The sequence below is a fragment of the Bos indicus genome, chromosome 16, assembly GCF_029378745.1.
Source record: "Bos indicus isolate NIAB-ARS_2022 breed Sahiwal x Tharparkar chromosome 16, NIAB-ARS_B.indTharparkar_mat_pri_1.0, whole genome shotgun sequence".
Classification (NCBI taxonomy): Eukaryota; Metazoa; Chordata; class Mammalia; order Artiodactyla; family Bovidae; genus Bos; species Bos indicus.
Genome location: NC_091775.1, coordinates 25132000 through 25155995, shown reverse-complemented (window position 1 = coordinate 25155995; position 23996 = coordinate 25132000). Strand labels below are relative to the sequence as shown.

General features: G+C 45.6%; 1 protein-coding gene across 1 annotated transcript in view; it reads right to left on the bottom strand.

Annotated features, from left to right (window-relative positions):
- The window catches only part of MTARC2 (mitochondrial amidoxime reducing component 2), a 42983-nt gene extending 19550 nt beyond the window's left edge, over positions 1–23433 (bottom strand). The window contains exons 1-3 of the mRNA XM_070767981.1: positions 23090–23433; positions 9990–10163; positions 1260–1422 (exon numbers count right to left, since the gene is read on the bottom strand). Of these exons, the coding sequence (XP_070624082.1) occupies positions 1260–1422; positions 9990–10163; positions 23090–23361 (609 nt within the window). The 5' untranslated portion in view covers positions 23362–23433. The remainder of the gene's footprint in view (positions 1–1259; positions 1423–9989; positions 10164–23089) is intronic.
- Positions 23434–23996: the final 563 nt, after the last annotated feature.

Sequence of the window (23996 nt, the reverse complement as noted above, 5' to 3'; positions counted from 1 at the left end):
GCCTCGCTGCCCGTGGAACGGGCTCAGCCCAGCTGCCAAGCTAGGTGAAGCCCAGAAGCCGACCCACCAGAGTGCAGAAGGGGTGAGCTGTGTTCAGGAGGGAGAGGTGACTCCACGGGCTTGGAAACGGCCGGATCAGCGCCGGAGCAGGGTTCCTGCCCCCAGCCCCCACCCCCACCCCGGGGGCGCAGATGGGGCTCCCTGTCCACACACAGAAAGCAGCAGGGCCAATGCTACCCTGCAGCCCCATTTCTTGCTCCTCACTCCCGCCCAGGAGCCTCTGCCACATCACCACCACCATCACCAGACAGGGGAAGGGTCTGCTGCCAATCAGCTCTGCTCTAGCCCTGGTTTCCTTTAGTTGCGCCATTCACTCCTGTGCATTTAGTAAGCACCACCTATGCATCAGACACTGTTCTAGGAGGGGAAATAGCGTGAATACAGCAGATAAAACCACCTGCATTCAAGGAGCTTATAGTTCAGGGATCGTGGGGAGAGACACCCCGAGATGGATTTTGAGCCTCATCTCACTGCAGAATCAAAGCCTTTGGTTTGGGGGCTGTAGCTGACTCAGGGGAGGTGAGGTGCCTTTTAAACACCAGAAATGATCACACCTCACTGACTGTGAAGGGTGGACTTGGATAAACTCTGCTTCTGTGATTTTAGAAGACCTGGATTTAGAAAACCTCATGGGGTCACACAGAGTCAGACACGACTGAAGTGACGTAGCAGCAGCAGCATGGACAGAGAAGCCTGATGGGCTACAGTCCATGGGGTTACAAAGAGTTGGACACGACTGAATGACTGAGTACATAAGCACATAAACCTCACTTTGGCCTGCCAGCTCATCTTCTCTGTCCTCGACACCTGTCCAGGTAGTGCCCTCAGAAGCCCCCTGGGTCACCCCTTAGTTCTGTTCAGTTCAGTCGCTCAGTCGTGTCCTGCTCCTTGCAACCCCACGGACTGCAGCACACCAGGCTTCCCTGTCCCATCACCAGCTCCCGGAGCTTGCTCAAACTCATGTCCAGCAAGTTGGTGATGCCATCCAAGCATCTCATCCTCTGTCATCCCCTTCTCCTCCTGCCTTCAACCTTTCCCAGCATCAGGGGCTTTTCCAATGAGTCAGTTCTTCGAATCAGGTGGCCAAAGGATTGGAGCTTCAGCTTCAGCATCAGTCCTTCCTAACTGGAGCCCCAAAGGAGGCTCTTTGTGGGCCCAGAAGGAAACCGGAAGGGAAGGGCAGCTCCCCGCAAGCTCACCTGGTAATTCTTGTCCAAAGAAGGGAAAATTTCATTTGACGCTCTTGCCTTCATGTTCTTTTCAAACTGAACCAGCCTGAACGCGTCCGTTTTCAAGAAGCTGGTGAACCACTGAGCAGCCTCGTCGCCACAGTCCCTGCCCTGGATGTCAAGACCAAACACCCTGGAAAGGTCACAGAGAGCAGGGGGTTTACATTCGTACCTCTACACACTGAGTGGTGGGGTCAAGGTGGAAGAGCTGGGCTGCTGGGATCTGACTATTCTGGGAGACGGTGAGTGGTCCGTGGGCCAAAACTGGGCAGAAGCAGAGCGGGAGGGAGCAGGGAAGAACCTGTAAGATGCTCACAACTCATGCAGTTACAAGCTGAAACACCGATTTTGTTTCAAGAGGCTGGGCTGGAGCCTGATGCTCAGCTTCGGGATGCCTAGGCTGCTGGTCCACAGACCACACTTTGAGTCACAAGGATTTAGGATGCTTCAGAAAGGGAGAGGGACCATGGTGTGGCAGAAACTGAAAGGTTGTTGTTGAATCACACGAATACACCGGGATTCTTGGCCCCCGGAGGAGAAGAATTCAATCCGGGGCCAGAGACGAGGCTTGATCGCTCAGAGCTTTTGTGTAGTAAAGTTTTATTAAAGTATAAAGGAGATAGAGAAAGCTTCTGACATAGGCATCAGAAGGGGGCAGAAAGAGTACCCGCTTGCTAGTGTTAACAATGAGGTTATATAATCCAAAGAATGTCTGGAGGTTGTAAAGACCTCCTCCGACCTACTCCCATAATTTACATTTTAAGATAACACTGTCCTCAGGCAAGATACATCCTTGTAAAGACCAGGTATACTCCCATAATTAACATTTTAAAATAACAGAAGGTTGAATCCAAAGACTGTCCTTAGGCAGGATACATTATTGGTATATAATCCTAAGGAATGTGGAGAAAGAAAAAAAGTTTGTCTTTTTTTCCTCCTTGAGAATTCCAGACCCCTCTCTCCTTGGGGACCCCTAGACTCCCTATCAACCTGCCTAGGAAATGACTCTCTCAAAACGCCCTGAACTTGGAGTCTGGTAGACCTGGTTCAAACTGGAACTCTGCCCTCTCTAATCTTATGACTTTTAGCAAATCATTAAACTCCTCTGACCTTCTGTCTCAGTTACAAATTGGAAATAATAATATATTACCTGCTTCACAAGGTGGACACAGGTTCCACCAGATAATGAAGTAGTCTTCAAGGATTTTTTTGCTTGAGCGGCCTCAAAAGATAAAAGCTATATACCTCCCCCCCTAAAAAAAGCTATGTACCCCTCACAGAATTGCAAGTTGACATGTAAACTTTTCTTCTTTTTTTTTAACTGAAATATAGTTGATTGACAATATTGTGTTAGTTTCAGATATAAATGATTGAGTTATATATATACTTTTCCAGGTTATTTTCCACTACAAGTTACACAAGATATTGACTATAGTTCCCTGTTTTATGGGCTTTCCAAGTAGCCATAAAGAATCCACCTGCCAATGCAGGAATTCAATCCCTGGGTAAGGAAGATCCCCTGGAGGAGGAAATGGCAACCCAATTCAGTATTGTCACCTGGATAAGTCCATAGACAGAGAAGCCTGACGGGCTACGGTCCAGGGGGTCACGAAGAGTCAGACATGACTGAGCAGGCATGCACTGTGCGTGTCCCTGTTTTATACAGCAAATCCTTGTTGCTTATCTATTTTATGTATTATAGTTCATATCTGTTCATCTCAGGCTCTTAATTTTTCCCTCTCTCCTTCACTTTCCCCTTGGGAAACAATAAGTTTGTTTTCTATGTCTGTGTTTCTGTTTCTGTTTTGTATATAGATTCATTTGTATTATATGTTAGATTTCACATATATGTGATAGCATATAATATTTGTCTTCCTCTGTCTGCAGTTCACGGGGTCACAGAGTCAGACACAACTGAGCGACTGAACTGTCTGACTTACTTTACTTAGTATGATTTTCTCTAGGTCCATCTGTATTTTTTATAACTTTAATTTATTATGAAAGATTAAATTTCCATTGAATTGTAAATATTAACATTTAAAGTAAAATTATATCATAATTTATATGTCATATCTTAATATTATAAATACATATAAATTATATTAAAATAAAATAAAATTATGCTTTTAAAAGCATGCAATGGAATTCAAATGCCAGGGAAGTTTGATAGCTATTTTTAAAAACTATTTTTAATAATACATGATTAAGTCCTGGGTGTTCATTGGAAGGACTGATGTTGAAGCTGAAACTCCAATACTTTGGCCACCTGATGGGAAGAGCTGATTCATTTGAAAAGACCCTGATGCTGGGAAAGATTGAGGGCAGGAAGAGAAGGGGACGACAGAGGATGAGATGGTTGGATGGCATCTCCAACTCAATGGACATGGGTTTGGGTGGACTCCAGGAGTTGGTGATGGACAGGGAGGCCTGGCGTGCTGTGGTTCAGGGGGTCACAGAGTCGGACATGATTGAGCAACTGAACTGAACTGAACTGAGAACTGAACTGAACTGAAGGACTTCTTTTCTGGCCCACATTTTAAAAATTATTTTCAAATTTTTTCCCAGTCGAGGACTCCCCCAGTGGTCCAGTGGTTAAGATGCCATGCTTCTGCTGTAGGAGGCATGGGTTCCAACCCCGGTTGAGAAAGTTTCACATGCTACCTGGGGCAGCCAAAGGGAAAAAAAATGTTTTCCTAGTTTTATTGAAACATAATTGACATACAGCACTGCATAAGTTCAGGGTATAGAGCATAACGACTTGACTTACATGTATTGTGAAATGATTACAAGTTTAGTTAGCAGTCCTCATCTCATATTTTTTTTAAGGTCTTTTTTTCTTATGATGAGAACTCTTAGGATTCACTGTCTTCACAGATGGAATGAAAGAAGTCGATTTATAATAATTCCACTCATCCTTTGAATCGTTCTATGATCTTTGGCATTTAGTAATCATTCATTAAAAGTGTTTTTAATAATTTATCAGCAACAATTTGACTAGACGGGCCTTCATTTTAGTGTAAGACAAAGACTTTGAATCACCATCTTGTGCAATGACTTTACTCCCATCATTAGAAAGATTCTCCTTTAGCAATACCAGTATTCTTTTATTGTCCTGGCCCCACAGGTTTTTCCCTCCCAGGGCTGTGCTCTCTACCAAGACAAGGGATGGGCAAGCCTTTCCTCTGTGCCAAGGAGAGGTGGAGAAGAGAATTTGCCCCCTGCAGGTAATATCACAGCCGGAGAGAGAACCTATAAGATTCAAGGATCTGGAAACTGACTCCCTTAAAGGGATCCCAGCCCTCAGGTACCACAGGAGGTGTCTGCTTCCCTGTGAGTGCCTCCTCCAGTCTGAAGGCCCCTGGGGTGATGGATGTGAGGGAATCCGAGATGGACCGTGAGATGCTCCCCGAGGCCCACACCTTGTCTAATGGCTAGACTCACCCCACCTACTGTCAAATCTCCATGCAGTTCTTCTGAAGTTTCTTGGACCTTTGCCTTCTCTCTAAACGCTCTTCTTGGAGCCACTGTTCGGACTCTGACTAACCCCTGCTCCAAACCCATGGTCCTCTCATGATCCTCTCCCTCACCACCTTCAGCCTTTCCCCTAAAACTCTCCTCCACCAGTTTACTACTCTGTACAGATCTGCTCCCCGGGCTGAGTGCTTCCTTCAACCCCCTTCAGGACAGCCCTCCTGCGTAAGTGCACACACTTCCACCCACTCCGGTGAGCCTAGTGCGGGCTCTTTGAGAAGCAGAGAGCACCCAGCAGGTCAGGGGAAGACTGATTATCCAGTGCCCCTGAAAGTTACCCCCAACTGATCCTTCCTCCCTCCCCTCCCTGCTGCAGACTCTACCCTTCTGTCATCCCACCTCCTGCAATTCTCTCCGAATTTTATGAAAAGTTCACTTTCTTCCATATTTCTAAATGAAATGTTCTATCATCACCACCCCACAGAAAAGAACCGCATCTCCCTGAGTGAGCATAACAGAACTACATTAGTTAGTAATCTAATTTAGTTCAGGGTTGAAGGTAAACAACTCTGAATATTTATCGGAAGGACTGATGCTGAAGCTGAAGCCCCAATACTTTGGTCACTTGATGCAAAGAGCCAACTCGTTAGAAAAGACTCTGATGCTGGGAAAGGTTGAAGGCAGGAGGAAAAGGGGACAACAGAGGATGAGATGGTTGGATGGCATCCCTGACTCAATGGACATGAGTTTGAGCAAACTCTGGGAGATAGTGAAAGACAGGGAAGCCTGGCATGCTGCAGTCCATGGGGTCACACAGAGTTGGACACGACTGAGCGACTGAACAACAGCAAGGTTAGTGATCTACTAAATCATAAAGCAAAATAACTCACTAAAAATATTTGAGAAGACATAAAAGCTTGAATGGAGTTTTACAAAGAAAATCTAGGCAGTTTTACTGGAAAGTTTCACCAATAATAAAGGATAAAAACTATCAAATGTAAATAGAAAAAAATTTTAATTGTCGTCACTTAAAATAGGACAAAGAGATCAGATGTCTAGGACTCAATCTAACAAGAGATGTACAATTCTATTATAGAGAAAATTATGAAATTTTGTTAAAGAAATAAAATAAGACACAAATAAGGGAGAAAAGATAACACATTCATGGATAGAGAGGCTATGGACAATAAAGATGATAACTATGTGAGACATCATTTATTTAAGGGCCTGCTATGAATCAGGCACTCTTGAAATAAATAAATAAATTCATTTCAATTTGCCCTAAATGGAGCCTCAAATTCAGTGCAATTCCAATCAAAATCCTAAAAGGATTTTACATGGAATTTGACAAGTTGATTCTAAAATTTGTAGGAAGAAATTCCCTGGCAGTCCAGAGGTTGGGACTCTGCACTTCTACTACAGTGGGAATGGGTTCGATCCCTGCTTGGAGAACCAAGATCCTGCCTTCCACACAGTGAGGCCAAAAAAATAAAATAAAAACAATAACAATGTCCCATTGATTAAAAAATAAAAGTGTGAAGTCCAAGGATAGTCAAGACACTTGGAAGATAAAATAATGAGACTCATCTTACTCGATATCAAGATAAAAAGTTAAAGAAATTAAGACAGTGACGGATAGGATCAGGAATGGATACAGAATCCAGTGCAAAGGAGAGAGAGCTCAGAAAATAACTGACACTTCCTAAAGAAGCAAGTGGCTCAGTGGTAAAGAAGCAGGAGATGCAGATTCAATCCCTGGGTAGGGAAGATCCCCTGGACACGGAAATAGCAACCCACTCCAGTATTCTTGCCTGGAAAATCCCATGGACAAAGAAGCCTGGCGGGCTGCGGTCCATGGGATTGCAAGAGTCAGACATTACTTTTGCGACAGCAAAAGATCTTAAGATGCCACAATGCAGGTGGCATTATAGATCACTGGGAAACAAACGATTGTTCAATAAAATACTGGAACACTTGAAAACTGTATCAGAAAATCAAATTGAATTTCTACCTCAAATCACCATCAAAAATCAACAATAAAAAAATAAATAAATAAACTTTAGATGCAAAAACATAAGTAAGAAAGGCAAAACTTCAATAGTTTTAGGAAAAGAATAGTAGGAGAATTTTTTATAACTTTGGAATAGAGTATATTTCTTAAGACACATAAAAAAGGGCTAATTCTCCCCCAAAAGGTTAATTACTTTGAATATCATAAAATTTTAAATGTCTATTTTTCAGAAGATAGATACCACAAAAAAGATTTAAAAAATCACAAAGCAGGATTTTGCATCTCTTATAATTGACCAAAGATTTGTATAGATCCAACCTAAAGAACTCCCCATCAATAGGGAAAACTTGGGCATGAAACATAAAAAATAATTTCATAGACAAAAAGAACACAAGGAACCAACAACTATAAAGAAAAAATATTTAGCCTCCAGATTTTAATGGAATGCCTAGAAATGCAAATTAAAACCACAAAGAGATACCACCTAATTCATTTTAAAGATACTTGCAGAATTAAAAATATAAGAAAAGCCAGATGATGAGGACTGGTAACAAATCTAATTGATGAGGACATGAGGCAATGAACCCTTACTCTGATGAGGTATAAATTGGTACAATTTTGGGAACCAATTAGGTATTTCCTTATCAAAATTAACATGCAGATACCCAATGACTCAGTAATTCTACTCCTAAGCTCATGCTCTAAAGAATTAAAGATATGTACAAAAACGTTCTTAGGACATTTTTCATATTAGAAAAAAAAACTGCAAAATGACATGAGTTAATGGAGAAGAGCAGAAAGAAGTTATAGCAAAGTCATACAGTGGAAACTACACAGCAGTGAAAAAACTCAACTATAGCTTCCAGCCACAAGCCACAGATGAATCTTATAATGTTGAAAAGAACAGGCAGCTACAGAAGAATACATATTGCGTAATGACATTTTATAAACTTGAAGCAAAACTTAACCATATATTATCTAGGAGCACATCCATATATAAAAAGGAGAGTAACAGGAACCAGGAGAAAAAGAAATTCGGGACCCTGGTTTCTCTGAGGGGCAGGACATCATGAAGGTACTTGAAATAAATCCATTCATGTTGTATTTCCTAAGTTGGGTATGGTGCTACAGGTGTTTGTTTCAGTATTATGTTTTATAACTTACATATACTTTATGTGGGGCTTCCCTGATAGCTCAGTTGGTAAAGAATCCGCCTGCAATGCAGGAAGGAGACCCTGGTTCCATTTCTGGGTCGGGAAGATCCGCTGGAGAAGGGTTAGGTTACCCACTCCAGTATTCTTGGGCTTCCCTTGTGGCTCAGCTGGTAAAGAATCCACCCGCAATGCTGGAGACTTGGGTTCAAATCCCTGGGTTGGGAAGATCCCCTGGAGAAAGGAAAGGCTACCCACTCTAGTATTCAGGCCTGGAGAATTCCACGGACTGTGTAGTCCATGGATCACAAAGAGTCGGACATGACTGAGCGACTTTCATTTCCATACTTTATGTAGATTCCTCACATATCAAATATTTAATTATATGATATTGTCAGTGGTCAATATATCTCATAATGGAATGAAACCCAGCTGGAGAAATTTCTTCTTCAAAGCAAACTATTACTTTAGTTATAAAAAAAAAAAAAAAAAAAAAAAAAAAACTTCTGTTGGACTGTCCAGGTTTTAAGTCATTTCTTTCTCACTCCTGAAAATACGTTTGGACTTTTTAGACATCAATCGTTCATAAATCATGATAATTAAGAAGCCCTACTGCTCTACAATCACTCTCAAAAAATAAAACAACACCACATAAGGTGAATAGGGAAAGCTGGTTAAAGAAACTAACAATTAAAGTTAATCAAATCCATGACACTGCATCCCCATCCCTATGGTTCTGTTAAGGAATTTCCTTTACTTTTTCTGAGCTTGGTCTCCTCATTTGTAAAGTGTACTGATATCTGCCTCATAAACTTACTGAGATAATTAACTGAAATACTGTAGTCAATGAATGATTGCTTCAGGCTTTCAAAACTCTAGAACCTGGAGTGATGGGTTTCAGTTCAGACACTTTGCTAATAAAAGCACACCATGAGGGTACAGGGAGCATTCCAAGACTCTCCAATTTCCACATGCTGAGAATTCTCAGGTGGTTACAAAGGGAGCACCCATGACAAGTGTCTAAACCTCTAGGAAACGCCCTGCTAGCACAGGATAAGACCTTGAAAAGTCATGCAACTGGATGGCCCTGCAAGAGTCCCACAGACTGAAAGGAAGCCCAGGCTTGAGGTGCATGTCTGGCCAGAGGTCAAATCTCATACCTCCTGATGCCTTAGTCTCAATCTCAGACCTCAGGGGCCACAAGAGTCAGCAGGAAAAGCCTCAGCATCCATATCATTCAACCCAGAGATACAGGCGGGAACATCTCCACTAATGAATGCCCTTGTCTGCCTGGCAATTCTGAATAGAAGTCCCTGCTACTTGAACAAAAGGAGACAAACCCTAAAGACTGGCCCTCTGTATCCTCTCTATATTCGTATTACTTTTTCTATTTTTGATGCTTTGATATCTTGGGACTTGGTGACGCTGAAGGAACTCCCCCTTCCAGGGCTAACCAATTCAGAGAGATAGTGAAACACTGGGCTTTCATATGCAAACCAGCCAATCCAAAGTCCTCACTCCAACCACCTCCCCCGTGGCATTTTACACCCTGGCCACCTTCCCCTGCTCTAATCACCAGTGTCAGATACCAGACAACCAAGGACAGCCCCTGTGCCCCAGGGCCAATTTTCCCAGAGCCTGCAGAAACCAGAATAAAGAGTCTTGCAATTTCCTCTGCCCTCTCTGCCTCCTGGCAGACCCCGGTATTTCCCCATGTGGTCCTGCATGGCATGGGCCTCTGGTTTCTAGGCATGTGTGAATATAAAAAAAAAACATCATGACAGTCATTTCTGTGTCTGCATGTCTTGCCGTATCTGATGAAAGCAAATCTAAATATCCTTAATGCAGTATTCTATTTCACTGTGTGATCTATTTCTATTTCACAAATGTGATCAAGCACTCACACTTGACCACTGGCTTGATCCCCAAATAGACTAGACTTCTCTTAAATATTTCCTTTACCAGTTTCATCATCTACTGTACAAAGTGTAGCAAAGTGGAGCACAGGGAAGAGCCTAAATGGAAATGAGTCCTGGCACAGGTCCCCGGAGCCCCAGAGCAGAGCACCTGCAGTCATGGAGCTTGTTTGAAGAAAGCAGTTTGGTCGGCAAAACCAGCTGGTCCATGCCTGGAGCCCTGAGGATCAGGCAATCGTCCTCATAGGTGATGGAGACCAGCACAAGCTGAGGTTCCTGCCGGCCAGTCACCATGTGTCCATCTTCCTTTATCACCAGCCAAAACCTGCCAAGAAACAAACAAGGGCACACTCAGAAAAGCCTTTGCCACCCACTCCAAAGCTCCCCTCTAGCTTTCTATTTCATCAAAACCCTCCCTCTTGGGGACTTCCCTGGTGGTCCAGAGGCTGAGACTTCAAGCTCCTAATGCAAAAGACCTGGGTTCGATCCCTAGTCAGGGAACTAGATCCCACATGCTGCAACTAAGAGTTTGCATGCAGCAACTAAAGATTCCAGGTGCTGCAACTAAGACTCGGAGCAACCAAATAAACATTAAAAAAAGAAAAAAAAAACTCCCTCTGCCCCCACTCAGGACCCAGCAATTTCTAGACAATATCCAAGTCTAGCCAAATTCTTTTGGTCCAAGAGATGGTGCTACCCCCGACCCCAAAAGGAGTTTGTTTGGTACAAAGAACCCTGGGAAAGAGCATCTGGCCAATGTATGAAAATCCCCAGTCCCCAAAATCCTGGTGAGGCTGGTGTAGGGACCTCCTCTGCTGCTAGGGCTCATACAGTGCTCACTTTGGGACTGTGTTTTGGTCAAAGACTTCCCTGGTTAAAGCAAAAGGTCTTCCAAGTCTTTCTGCTGTGGAACAAGAGGGAACTGACTAAATGACTACTGGTCCAGGTGGACTGAAACTCTAGACAAAGGTCTTAAATGTGTGTGACTCCAACGGATGCAAACCAGCCTCTGCTGGGTTTAACTTGCTGGGACATGTGGACCTTGATCAGGAAACCCGTAAACAGCCTTTCTTCTTCATGCACACGTTAAAACTTATATAAAGTTATAAACCAATGCCATGTCTGTATGTGTGTACTCAGTCACTCGGTTGTGTCCAATTCTTTGAGACCCCATGGACCATTTTTAAAAAGAAAGAAAATGTGGTATATCTATATGACAGAATATTATTTAGCCATAAAAAGAAGGAAATTCTGCAATTTTTAGACAACATGGATGAAACTTGAGGGTATTAATAGTAAGTGAAGTAAGTCAGACAGAGAAAGATAAATACTGCATAATCTCCCTTGTAAATGAAATTTAATAAGCTAGGAATTGCTGGAAACAGAAAGTAGGGCACCTCCCTGGTGGTCCGGTGGCTAAGATTCCACGTTCCCCATGTGAGGGGCCCAGGTTTGCTCACTGGTGGGGGAACCGGATCCCACATGCCGCAACCAAGACCTGGTGCAGTAAATATTTTACAAAGAAAGTAACGGAGAGGAGACTGGTGGCTGCCGTGGGGTGGGGGAAATATGTGACCACCTTCAGGCAGTCAAAGGGTACAAACTTCGAGCTCCAAGGGGAAAAAAATGTCTGTAATGTACATTATGACATCTCTAGTTAATAATACTGTATTTACACTTGAAAATTGTTAAGAGAGAAAAATCTCAAATGCTCTCACGATAACAACAGCGACACAATGGAAATTATGTGCGGTGAAGGATGTGCTCATTAGCCTTATTACGGAAATCATTTCACAATATATGTGCGGATCTAATCATCACGTTGTACACCTGAAACTTACTCAATGTTATATTTGAGTTATCTCAGTAAAGCTGGAGAAAAAAAAAATGACTTACGCAATTCATGTGTTAGATAAGAACTCATCCTCTGGACAGTCCCCACCCCCCACCCCACCTTCTGTTCGGCTCAGCTCTCACACTCTGTGTATCACATCCAGGGAGAGAGTGGGGTGCAGAGTGAGCTGAAGAATGGAATGTTAGGCTGGGTATGCTCTTATCTATAGTAATGCATATACTGACATTTTGGGTTATACCACACACACGAGTCGATTCCTCAGTGTGCCGCCCCTAGGGAAAATGAGTTTCAACGTCACTGTTTCAGACAGAACAAGAGCAGTGGGTGAGGAACTCTGCAGACTCGGATGAGTGAACCACCACTGAAAGCTGACGCCTCCCACACGTGAGCAGGATAAAAAAGATAGCCCCTGCTGGAATGAGGGAGACATTTCAAAATACGCCTGGAGCCAGCTGGAATGGTGAGATAACCTGGTGAGCCAGGTCTCTGCCCTCTCTGACTCTGGCAGGGAGTCTTCTCTCTGGAACCTCCCCTTCAGACAACCCATCCCTGTTCAAGTGCTGGATAACTTGCCTCCAAGCCGGCAGACACAGTCTGGGTCCTGAGCCCAGGTCCCCGGCACTCGTGCCGGCGCGAGGGTACGGCGGTGGCAGTGGCGGTGGTGCCGGAGCAAAGGCATTTGGGAACCGCTGTGGCTCCTCTCCCGGGAGCTGAGGATGCTGGGCAGTGCTAGGTCCCTGACCCTCTGAGGGGGCCTCCTTGTTTTTTTCCCCAGGCATCTTTGGCTTTCAGGGTTCCCTAGCCCGTTCACCTGCAGGGTGAGAGTGAGTTCTGGGACCCAGGGCTTTTCTGCCTACCTTGTCACAGCCCTGTGATGCTGGGAAAGATTGAGGGCAGGAGGAGAAGGGGGCGACAGAGGCTGAAATGATTGGATGGCATCAATGACTCAATGGACATGAGTCTGAGCAAACTCCAGGGGATGGTGAAAGACAGGGAAGCCTGGCGTGCTACAGTCCGTGGGGTTGCAAAGAGTCGGGCACCATTTAGCAGCTGAACAACAACAATTCCCTCAGGGCTGAGCCGTATTCCTTGTTTCCAGCTTCATCCTTGGGCACAGAGTCCTGGGTGGCCCTGCTCTGATGAACCCCACCAAAGCCTGCACCTGAACTTCCAACATGGCCCACCCTGCTCTGAAACGAGCCTCCCTCTGAGAGCCCCACATGACCAGGCTTATCCAGACAGGAGTCACACACCCCCACGGACCATTATTTCTAAAAATCAGCCCTTCCCTGGGCCAAGTCTGACCTCCCATCTTTCTCCCCACTTGAAACCCTGCACTCTGGTTCTCAAGCCTCACCCCCAGCTTATTGTATAATCACCTGGGTGTTAATCGCTGGGAGGGGGCAGAAGTGGTGGCTGGAATTCCTGTGCTAACCTGCAATGGTTGGGGCAAGAGGCAACTTGCAAGCAGCCTGACCCTGGGACAAGACAACAGGTGGGGTGTGGCGGGGGGGAGGGGTGTATGCAAAGTGCCATCGGCAACACACACCAGCCACCCCTATCACCCTGTAACTGGAGGGATGCTATTTTTCACCTCTTGCACACAAATAATGACCTCTGCTCTGCCAGATGAGAAAGAAAGGATCTGTCTGCAGTGTGGATTTGATCATGACCCACTTTTCCTCACCTGCAACCCTGAAAGCCAGCACCTTTGTTTTACACAGAAAACACGAGTGTGTGGCATGAAGAGCATTGCAGAGCCCAGAACTAAGTCTCCAAAGGAACAGCGATGCCCTGAACAACCCACAGCAGTGTTCAGGGAGCAAAGTGCCAGACAGATGAAAAGTGTCATTTCTAAATGAACAGACTGGCCTGGGAAGTGGGAAGGACTGAGCCAGCAAAGGAAGGAAAACAGGAGCCCCACCACAGAGAGCTGGAGGGTAAAGGAAGGAGGGAAGGACACTTGGGATAATGAACTTAGGGGACTCAGGTCTCCAAGAGGGAATAGTCTGTGCAGAAGAAATGAAGGGCTGGCTTCATAAAGGGCTGGGGTGGATTTATCAATGGGTGAGACATTCGGCCAAGGAGGACAGCCCAGAATCTGTGCCAAACAGCCAGAGTCAGCATTTTTCTGGACAGTCTTGAAACCAGCTCAAAGCTCAGGGTGCTCAGGTCCAGCGTTCACAGACACGTTAAAGGCTTTGACTAGAACAGCTCTAGAAATTGAAGTCCCAGAGCACTTAGAGAGGAGGTGCTCAGTGTCTGAGAACAGTTCCAAAGACACAGGTTCAAAATGGAAATAAATCAAGGTGGCTTTTTCCTGCCTTCTAGACTCTTTGTAATTTCATGATGGAAATCTCAAGTCGGGAGAATAACAGCATTATAGCAGATTTCTTTCCAGTTTGTTTTCCAGTTTCAGTTATCGCTTAATAAATAAAATATAGATTAGACAGGGACTTGGAGATCATCAAATTCAACCTCTTTAGCCAATGAAAAACAGGCTCAGAAGAGGTTAAATGACGTCTCTGGAGGTCTCCTGAGACTTGCTGTGATCCTTGCCCCTGTAAATTACATACTGGCTTCACAGCAAGGCCATGAGTGTTGCCCTCAGAGATACCAGTTCAAATCCCTTCAGCATATAGTGGTCTTGTTGTGATAGATGGGCTCTAGGTTAGATAGTTACAACTGGCCTCCTGTTTGCATTTCACAGGGGCCCAAAGAAGTGGGCTTCAGGCTGGATACTTACAACTGTTAGCATTTTCTAAGACAAGAGATAGGTGGGCTCCTCCTCACTAAAAGGGCTGCCTACACCCTATCTCTCCACATTGCTAATAACAAACTTTGTATCGGCATTTACAATTTCTGCCTCTGTGATAAATGCGTTTTTCACTGGGGGCAAAGATCCAGGGGAAAAATAGCTTCTAGCCTCTAGCCCTTGCTGGCCTGGTGGCTAAGATTCCTGATTCTCATCCAGGCTATCCAGGTTCAATTCCTGGGCTGGGAATTAAGATCTCACTTCACTGCCACCTCACCGAGATCACTGTGATCTCGGGTCAGATACTCATCCTTTCTGATACCATTTCCTTATTTGCTAAGTGGACACAATATCTAGCCCACAAGATTGCTGGATGCTTGGGGCTGGTGCACTGGGACGACCCAGAGGGATGGTGTGGGGAGGGAGGAGGGAGGAGGATTTTGGATGGGGAACACATGTATACTAATTAAATAATTAAAAAAAAAAAAAGAAACATGAAGTTTAAATTATATTATCTGTTGAAAGGTCTTAGTTCAGTGTCTGCTGAGAATCAACCACTGAATAAAAGTATTCCATCGCTTTTCCCTGCCTCACCCAGTCTCCACACCACACTATCCCATCTCAAGCATGTATTGTTCAAAACAAGGGAAAGCTCATACAGTTCCATCTATTTTCAGACGTCCACGGAGGCAGAAAATATTCTTTTTCCATGGAAGCCAGAATCACAGCAAAGTAGTGGCAACATGCAGTGGGAAACAATAGTTCTTCCTGATGAAAAGCGGACGCAGAGGCAAGCACTGACTCTCTGTGAAATAGCATCAGTGCTTCATGTGAAGAAGAAGGGTGCAGATGTGCAGCATGAGAATGTATGTCTTCACTCTGGCTCAAGTCTTCCCAGAAATCAGGAGGCTTTTCTAATCGGTCACACTTTAATCAGCTCAGATTTTTCTTAATGGTCCCAGAGAAAACCCTCTAATGATAGCATCAGAATCACCTAGGGAGACTTTAACATCTGAGAAATGGAGTATTTGCTGCCGTATCAGCAAATATGGATGTCAACAGGCGTGCTAAGTCACTTCAATCCTGTCCGACTCTTTGTGACCCTATGGACTGTAGTGCACCAGGCTCCTCTGTCCATGGGATTCTCCAGCCAAGAATATTGGAGTGGGTTGTCTGCCTTTTCTAGGGGATCTTCCCAACCCAGGAATGAAACCCGTATCTCTTACATCCCCTGTATTGGCAGGCGGGTTCTTTACCAGTCAGCAGCAATTTCAGCCCTCCGTTGTGAGCTGGTGAGCCCTAAGGGAACTCAGGAAGAATACCTGCCATGCAGCAACTCCCTTTGTGAGCCCTGAGGAACTCAGGGTCTAAAAATAGGATGCTGGCCCCAGATAGTCAGTCAGTCAGTTCAGTCGCTCAGTCGTGTCCGACTCTTTGCGACCCCATGAATCGCAGCACGCCAGGCCTCCCTGTCCATCACCAACTCCCAGAGTTCACTCAGACTCATGTCCATCGAGTCAGTGATGCCACCCAGCCATCTCATCCTCTGTCATCCCCTTCTCCTCCTGCCCTCAATCCCTCCCAGTATCAGAGTCTTTTCCAATGAGTCAACTCTTTGCATGAGGTGGCCAAAGTACTGGAGTTTCAGCTTTAGCATCATTCCTTCAAAAGAAATTCCAGGGATGATCTCCTTCAGAATGGACTGGTTGGATCTCCTTGCAGTCCAAAGGACTCTCAAGAGTCTTCTCCAACACCACAGTTCAAAGGCATCAATTCTTCGGTGCTCAGCCTTCTTCACAGTCCAACTCTCACATCCATACGTGACCACAGGAAAAACCATAGCCTTGACTAGAGGGACCTTTGTTGGCAAAGTAATGTCTCTGCTTTTGAATATGCTATCTAGGTTGGTCATAACTTTCCTTGCAAGGAGTAAGCGTCTTTTAATTTCATGGCTGCAGTCACCATCTGCAGTGATTTTGGAGCCCAGAAAAATAAAGTCTGACACTGTTTCCACTGTTTCCCCATCTATTTCCCATGAAGTGATGGGACCAGATGCCATGATCTTTGTTTTCTGAATGTTGAGCTTTAAGCCAACTTTTTCACTCTCCACTTTCACTTTCATCAAGAGGCTCTTTAGTTCTCTTCACTTTCTGCCATAAGGGTGGTGTCATCTGCATACCGGAGGTTATTCCTATTTCTCCCAGCAATCTTGATTCCAGCTTGTGTTTCTTCCAGCCCAGTGTTTCTCATGATGTACTCTGCATAGAAGTTAAATAAGCAGGGTGACAATATACAGCCTTGATGTATTCCTTTTCCTATTTGGAAACAGTCTGTTGTTCCATGTCCAGTTCTAACTGTTGCTTCCTGACCGGCATACAGATTTATCAAGAGGCAGGTCAGGTGGTCTGGTATTCTCATCTCTTGAAGAATTTCCCACAGTTGATTGTGATCCACACAGTCAAAGGCTTTGGCATAGTCAAGAAAGCAGAAATAGATGTTTTTCTGGAACTCTCTTGCTTTTTCCATGATCCAGCGGATGTTGGCAATTTGATCTCTGGTTCCTCTGCCTTTTCTAAAACCAGCTTGAACATCAAGAAGTTCACGGTTCACATATTGCTGAAGCCTGCCTTGGAGAATTTTGAGCATTACTTTACTAGCATGTGAGATGAGTGCAATTGTGTGGTAGTTTGAGCATTCTTTGGCATGGCCTTTCTTTGGGATTGGAATGAAAACGGACCTTTTCCAGTCCTGTGGCCACTGCTGAGTTTTCCAAATTTTCTGGCAGACTGAGTGCAGCACTTTCACAGCATCATCTTTCAGGATTTGAAATATCTTAACTGGAATTCCATCACTTCCACTAGCTTTGTTCATAGTGATGCTTTCTAAGGTCCACTTGACTTCACATTCCAGGATGTCTGGCTCTAGATGAGTGATTACACCATTGTGATTATCTGGGTCCTTGCCGGGAGCCAGCACAGGAGCCCCCACCCATGACAAGGTCATGCGGGAGAGTTCTGGTGGGCAAGGCAGCCAGAACTCGAGGGCTGCCCATCTGGGCCTGCCTGAGCGTCTACCCCAAAATCAGAATCTGTCTGTTTTACTTTCACCAACTCCTCTGACATTCACGGGGGCTATCCCCAATCACTTTTCTCTGTAAGAAAATTAACTTAGAGCTGTAGTTAATGATTCTCCTGGGCGTAATAGGAGTGTTTCAATTCAAACCCCTCTGATGACTTTCTAGCTTGCCTGACAGGTTTGTTCAGATTCACAGCCTCCCAACCACGAGAGGCACAGGAAGCTTAAGATATTCTAACAATGCAGAGCTCCTCCGAGAGTTAAAATTGTTAGAATAGAACTAGTAGAGGATTTCTTTGTTGAGCTAATGCTTGCTGCCAAGTTTCCATATCCCTTACCTACTGTGTCCCTGGGAGTGTATTGATTAATATAGTTGGTGTATAGAAATGTAAGTAGTAGCTTTAATGTTTGTAACCTTGGACCCTTGAGTTAATTCTTTTCATGTTATAACCCATCACACTTTTGCCCTATAGGAATGCAACTTTATCTAATGCTTTCGGAGGGTGGTGCCTGACTTTAGAATAATCACCTTTAGAGAAAAATAAGTTTTCTGAAGAAGGGGTCATAAAATGTTAACAGGCCTCCTGGCCAGAAAATGATGTAAATCACCTAAAACTTTTGCATATGATAAGTTTGCAGAAAGAAAGCCTGGCTTCGATAAGGATCAAGGACTGCTGACCTTGCATGACTCTACTCCTTCCCCCATTATCCTCTATGTACCACTTAGGTATAAAAACTACTTTGGAAAATAAAGTGCAGGCCTTGCTCACTGAAGCTTGGTCTCCCCATGTCGTTCTTTCTCTTTCCTTTTCCTTTTCAGGCTGATCCCCTGGCGTGCAGGGGCTCTCTGCGTTCACTTTCCTGCCTGGGCTTCTAAGACCCACTCGAGAAGGTGCCTAAGGTTGGGGCACCTTCCACGATTCAAGAGGGCGCCTGTGGCCTACGTGAACAGACCAAGTCCCGTGCTGGGGCTTTACTGGCTTTCTGTGTAAACCAAGGAATATCAGCCTCTTTTCTCTCCTCTATTTTCTTAACTGCAAAATTCTTTCCTTATCTCTATCTCTTTATCTATCCTTTTAATCGCCGACACGGTCCTCTGGAAGGAATCCCTGGATCCAAGCGGGGCAGCACCCCAGTAAGTCGTGAAGATCTTTTTTGTACAGTTCTTCTGTGTATTCTTGCCAGCTCTTCTTAATATCTTCTGCTTCTGTTAGGTCCATACCATTTCTGTCCTTTATCGAGCCCATCTTTGCATGAAATGTTCCCTTGGTATCTCTAATTTTCTTGAAGAGATCTCTAGTCTTTCCCATTCTGTTGTTTTCCTCTATTTCTTTGCATTGATCGCTGAGGAAGGCTTTCTTATCTCTTCTTGCTATTCTTTGGAACTCTGCATTCAGATGCTTATATCTTTCCTTTTCTCCCTTGCTTTTTGCTTCTCTTCTTTTCACAGCTATTTGTAAGGCCTCCCCAGACAGCCATTTTGCTTTTTTGCATTTCTTTTCCATGGGGATGGTCTTGACCCTGTCTCCTGTACAATGTCACGAACCTCATTCCATAGTTCATCAGGCACTCTATCTATCAGATCTGGGCCATTAAATCTATTTCTCACTTCCACTGTATAATCATAAAGGATTTGATTTAGGTCATACCTGAATGGTCTAATGGTTTTCCCTACTTTCTTCAATTTAAGTCTGAATTTGGCAATAAGGAGTTCATGATCTGAGCCACAGTCAGCTCCTGGTCTTGTTTTTGTTGACTGTATGGAGCTTCTCCATCTTTGGCTGCAAAGAATATAATCAATCTAATTTCGGTGTTGACCATCTGGTGATGTCCATGTGTAGAGTCGTCTCTTGTGTTGTTGGAAGAGGGTGTTTGCTATGACCAGTGCATTTTCTTGGCAAAACTCTATTAGTCTTTGCCCTGCTTCATTCTGTATTCCAAGGCCAAATTTGCATGTTACTCCAGGTGTTTCTTGACTTCCTGCTTTTGCATTCCAGTCCCCTATAATGAAAAGGACACTTTTTTTTGGCTGTTAGTTCTAAAAGGTCTTGTAGGTCTTCATAGAACCGTTCAACTTCAGCTCTTCAGCATTACTGGTTGGGGCATAGACTTGGATTACTGTGATATTGAATGGTTTGCCTTGGAAACGAACAGAGATCATTCTGTCGTTTTTGAGATTGCATCCAAGTACTGCATTTAGGACTCTTTTGTTGACCATGATGGCCACTCCATTTCTTCTGAGGGATTCCTGCCCGCAGTAGTAGATATAATGGTCATCTGAGTTAAATTCACCCATTCCAGTCCATTTCAGTTCGCTGATTCCTAGAATGTCGACATTCACTCTTGCCATCTCTTGTTTGACCACTTCCAATTTGCCTTGATTCATGGACCTGACATTCCAGGTTCCTATGCAGTATTGCTCTTTACAGCATCGGACCTTGCTTCTATCACCAGTCACATCCGCAGCTGGGTATTCTTTTTGCTTTGGCTCCATCCCTTCATTCTTTCTGGAGTTATTTCTCCACTGATCTCCAGTAGTATATTGGGCACCTACTGACCTGGGGAGTTCCTCTTTCAGTATCCTATCATTTTGCCTTTTCATACTGTTCATGGGATAGGTATGGTGCATATCAGATGAATGATTTCAGTGAGCTCAGACTCTTGCATCTTCCCATAATAGACAAGTGCTAAATTCTTTAACTTGGGATATCTAGTTTTTTTTTTTAATTTACAAAAAACTTTTGACAATCAGACTGACTACCTGCCCTTTGTTGCAAAACTCCTATATAACCTGGCTCCTCTCTTCTGCATCTTCAAACCAGTTCTCTCAAGGTCACTTGAGATGCTATCTCCCAGGTTTGAAGTCCTAAAAATTCCCACCAAATAGAACTCAACTTAGAACTCAACACAGTTCTCAACTTGTAGGTTGTGACTATGTTTTAAGTCGACACACCCCACATGAGCTTGTTTCACTCCTATTCCATTGGCCTGGGCAGTCTTAAAAAACTTTCCAGGGACTTCCTTGGTGGTACAGTGGATAGGAATCTACCTGCCAATGCAGGGGCCAAGGGTTCATTCCATCTTTGTCCAGGAAGATTCCACAGGGTGTGGAGCCACTGAAGTCCATGTGCCACAACTGCTGAGCCTGCACACCCAGAGCCTGTGCTCCTCAAGAGAAGACACCACAATAGGAACCCTTCGTACAGCAAGGAAGAGCAGGCCCGCTCACCATAACTAGAGAAAGCGTGTACAGGAATGAAGAGCCAGCACAACCAAAAATAAATAACTCTCCAGGATTAGAAATCTGGGGTGAATGGGATGGAAAATCCCCTGTGAGCTTCATACAACACTTTTCTAAAACAACCTGAAGTTTTTCCATGCCATGGGAGCCCACATTTCTTTAAGGGAAGAGCAGTCTTCAGCGAAGAGAATACACGTGTCCCAGGAGTGAACTCAGGACAGCAGACATCCTCCGCTAGAAGGCTCCCGCAATGACCAATTTGCAAACCTCCCTCCTCTAGACACAGGACCACAGCTAATCCATCCCAGCCAGACAGCAAAGCATCTTCATCCTAAGGAAGCAAAAAAGGAGGTTCCATTCTTCCTTGATCACTCTTTCTAGGGTTTGGAATCCTTCCCTGTCTCAACTACCAATTGGCACATGCCAGGGGTCTGGCCATCTACCTCTACAAGGATTAAACCATGTGTTGCTGCAACTGCTGACTTTCAACACCCCCTGAAAGGAGTTCAGGGTGGAGAGCGGAAATGAGGCACTGTGTGCTCTGGGAAAAACTGAGAAGACAGATCCTCAGATGGTTAGACATTATCAGGAGCCAATTTTGTGAGCCCAATTTTTGTATCTCCTCATATTTGGAAAAGCACTAAAATCCTTGAAGGTGATGACTGTTCCTCATGACTAGCAAAGCTTCACGAGACTAGTAGAAATCTTCTGGAAAAATACGTGCTTGATTGCATGTATACCCCCTTCCCCAAATCACATGCATATTGACCTTTCCCCCTGCCTCTTTGGAACAGTTTCTCAGAGCTATCTGAGGGTCTGGCTCCTAGGAGGCAGTCCTCATTTGGCCCCTAGTAACACTCACGTTGTGCTTTTTTTTTTTTTTTTTAAGTTGACACCTGTCAAGATGGCCTTCCCCTTATGCAGCTGCACCATTCTGTGTCCACAAGTATGTCTGTGGGCTCACCTCTGGGGGTAGAAAAACAACATGGCACCTTTTCTGAGGGAGGAGGATGAAATTCTGATGTGTCAGGTCCTCTGTAGGTAAGGACTTTACCTGAAGTTCTTCACTGAGGACCACTCTGCCTCTGGGGAAGGGGACACGGTCCACCTGCCATCTCCTCTCCCCAACAGAAGACTGCCCTCTGCTCATTACGTATTATAGCGGGTCAGGGCCCCAACCTCCAGCATGTCTCAGGAACCTTCCCCGGGGATTAGAAATGATGAGGGACCAGCCCTGGCAAGGCCAAAGCCAGTGTGCTTGCACAAGACTTGGTTTCAGCATTGCTCCCGTCTACCCACTAGTGCCAAGAACATTTTATTTTTCTACTATTGTGTTCATACGAAGAATCAGAAAATTTAGAACAGCAGCCTTGGAGATAAGCAATCAGACCCCATGTTTTTATAAAGCCTCTCCTCCAGGGAGGGGCAGAGACTTTGTAAGCAAGCAGGACCTTGTGGGGCTTTCCCAGGACAGTCCCTCCCCACTCTCTGCTTTAGGTCCTCTCTGAAGTACTTTGTTGTTGTTCAGTGGCTAAGTCCAGACTCTTTGCAAACCCATGGACTACAACACGCCTAGATAACAGTATTTGATACATATTTCCTGGGCTGTTTTATAGATATGAAACCCCTCACCAAATGGAAGATGTTAACTACTAGATGACCATGAGTACACAGCTCCAAGCCTCCTGGAGCCTAAGGAATAATAACATTAACTCCTGTGACACCCCCATGTTACTTCACTGTAAGCCAGTCAAGAGAATTGTGCAGGATCTTATTTCTGACCCTGCGATACCCCTCACCTGGCTTTAAAAATGCTTTGTCAAGGGACTTCCCTGGTGGTTCAGTGGCTGGGACTCTGCGATCCCAGTGCAGGGCCGGGGTTTGATCTCTGGTCAGGGAGCTGGATCCCATGTGCTGCAACTAGTAGCTCACAGGTCACAAGCAGAGATCCCAGCACAGACCAACAAATAAAGATTTTTAAAAAGCTTTGTCAAAACCTTTCCAGGAGAGGTTTCAGAGAGGCCTGTGACACCAGTCTTCTTGCATGGTCCTGCAATAAAGATTTCTCCACTCCAAACTCCAGCCTTGTGGGTTGTTTGGCCTCACTGAGCCCTCCAGGCACAAAAACTTGCAGCTAACAGCTTGCCTCCACTACCTTTCCAAATCTGAACCAGACACGAACTTGACCTTTCTATCTACAAGATCAGAGACAACCCAGGAAACCCAAGCAGCAAACCTCTATTGTCCTTTCTTGGGACAAGCCCCAGCTCCCCCAACCCACCCCCTCCCCGGCAGGTCCCACGCTGTCCCTGCCCCCGGCGCTACCTGTCCCGCAGGTGGCCGCTGCGCAGCCCCAGGGCCGTGCACTCGGCCGCGTCCACCGACACCCCTTTGCAGGATTTGATCGGGTAGATCCACAGCTCGCTCACCGTGCCCACCTGCTGCAGCCGCCGGCGCCGACCGGGCCGCGCGCGGCGCCAGGCGACGGCCCCCAGCGCCACTGCGGCCAGTCCCAGGGCGGCCACCCCCAGCCAGCGGGGCCCGGGCAGCGCGGGGAGGCCCAAGCGGGCCAGAGCCGAGGAGCCGGCGGCGCCCATGACCCAGCGATCGCGGGCGCGGGCGGGGGCTTGAGCGCACACGGGGCAGCGTCTGGAGTGAGGAGGGCGCCGGGGCGTTCAGGGCTCCAAGCGAGAGGGCGGAGCCAGGGTTGGTCCAGTCAGGAGCTCTGGCACCCTCTACGCGCGGCGCGCCGAGGCGGCGGAACTGGCTGTGCGCAAGGAGGGGAGGCCTAACTGAGGCGCCGAGGATCCGGCAGTAACCGAGGGACATGAGACAGAGAGCGGGCCGGGATGTTCAGACGCCCCTGGGGGAGGCAGGGATCGGGAAACCGAAGCCGTAGGCCTGGCTGCCCATTCTCTCTCCGAACGGTCACTTTGGCTTTATTGCTCTCTCTTCCTGGTGGCCTGCGACGCAACCCCTCACCCGCCCACACTCCACCCACTCTCCACTGCCTCTTGGCTTCCTGCACGGCCCACTTAACTGCGTGTTTGCAACCCAGCGAAAGGGCTCGAACAGAGAAAGCCGACGTCGAAGGGACCATTTTAAACGTTTAGCAGCTCCTTCTGGCTAATGGCTCTGATAACTGCAGAACTTTGGGCCCATAACCCGCTCCGTGGAAACGTCTATGCTGTGGATAAACTCCACCATGGCTTCTTGCTGCATAAGGCTAAGC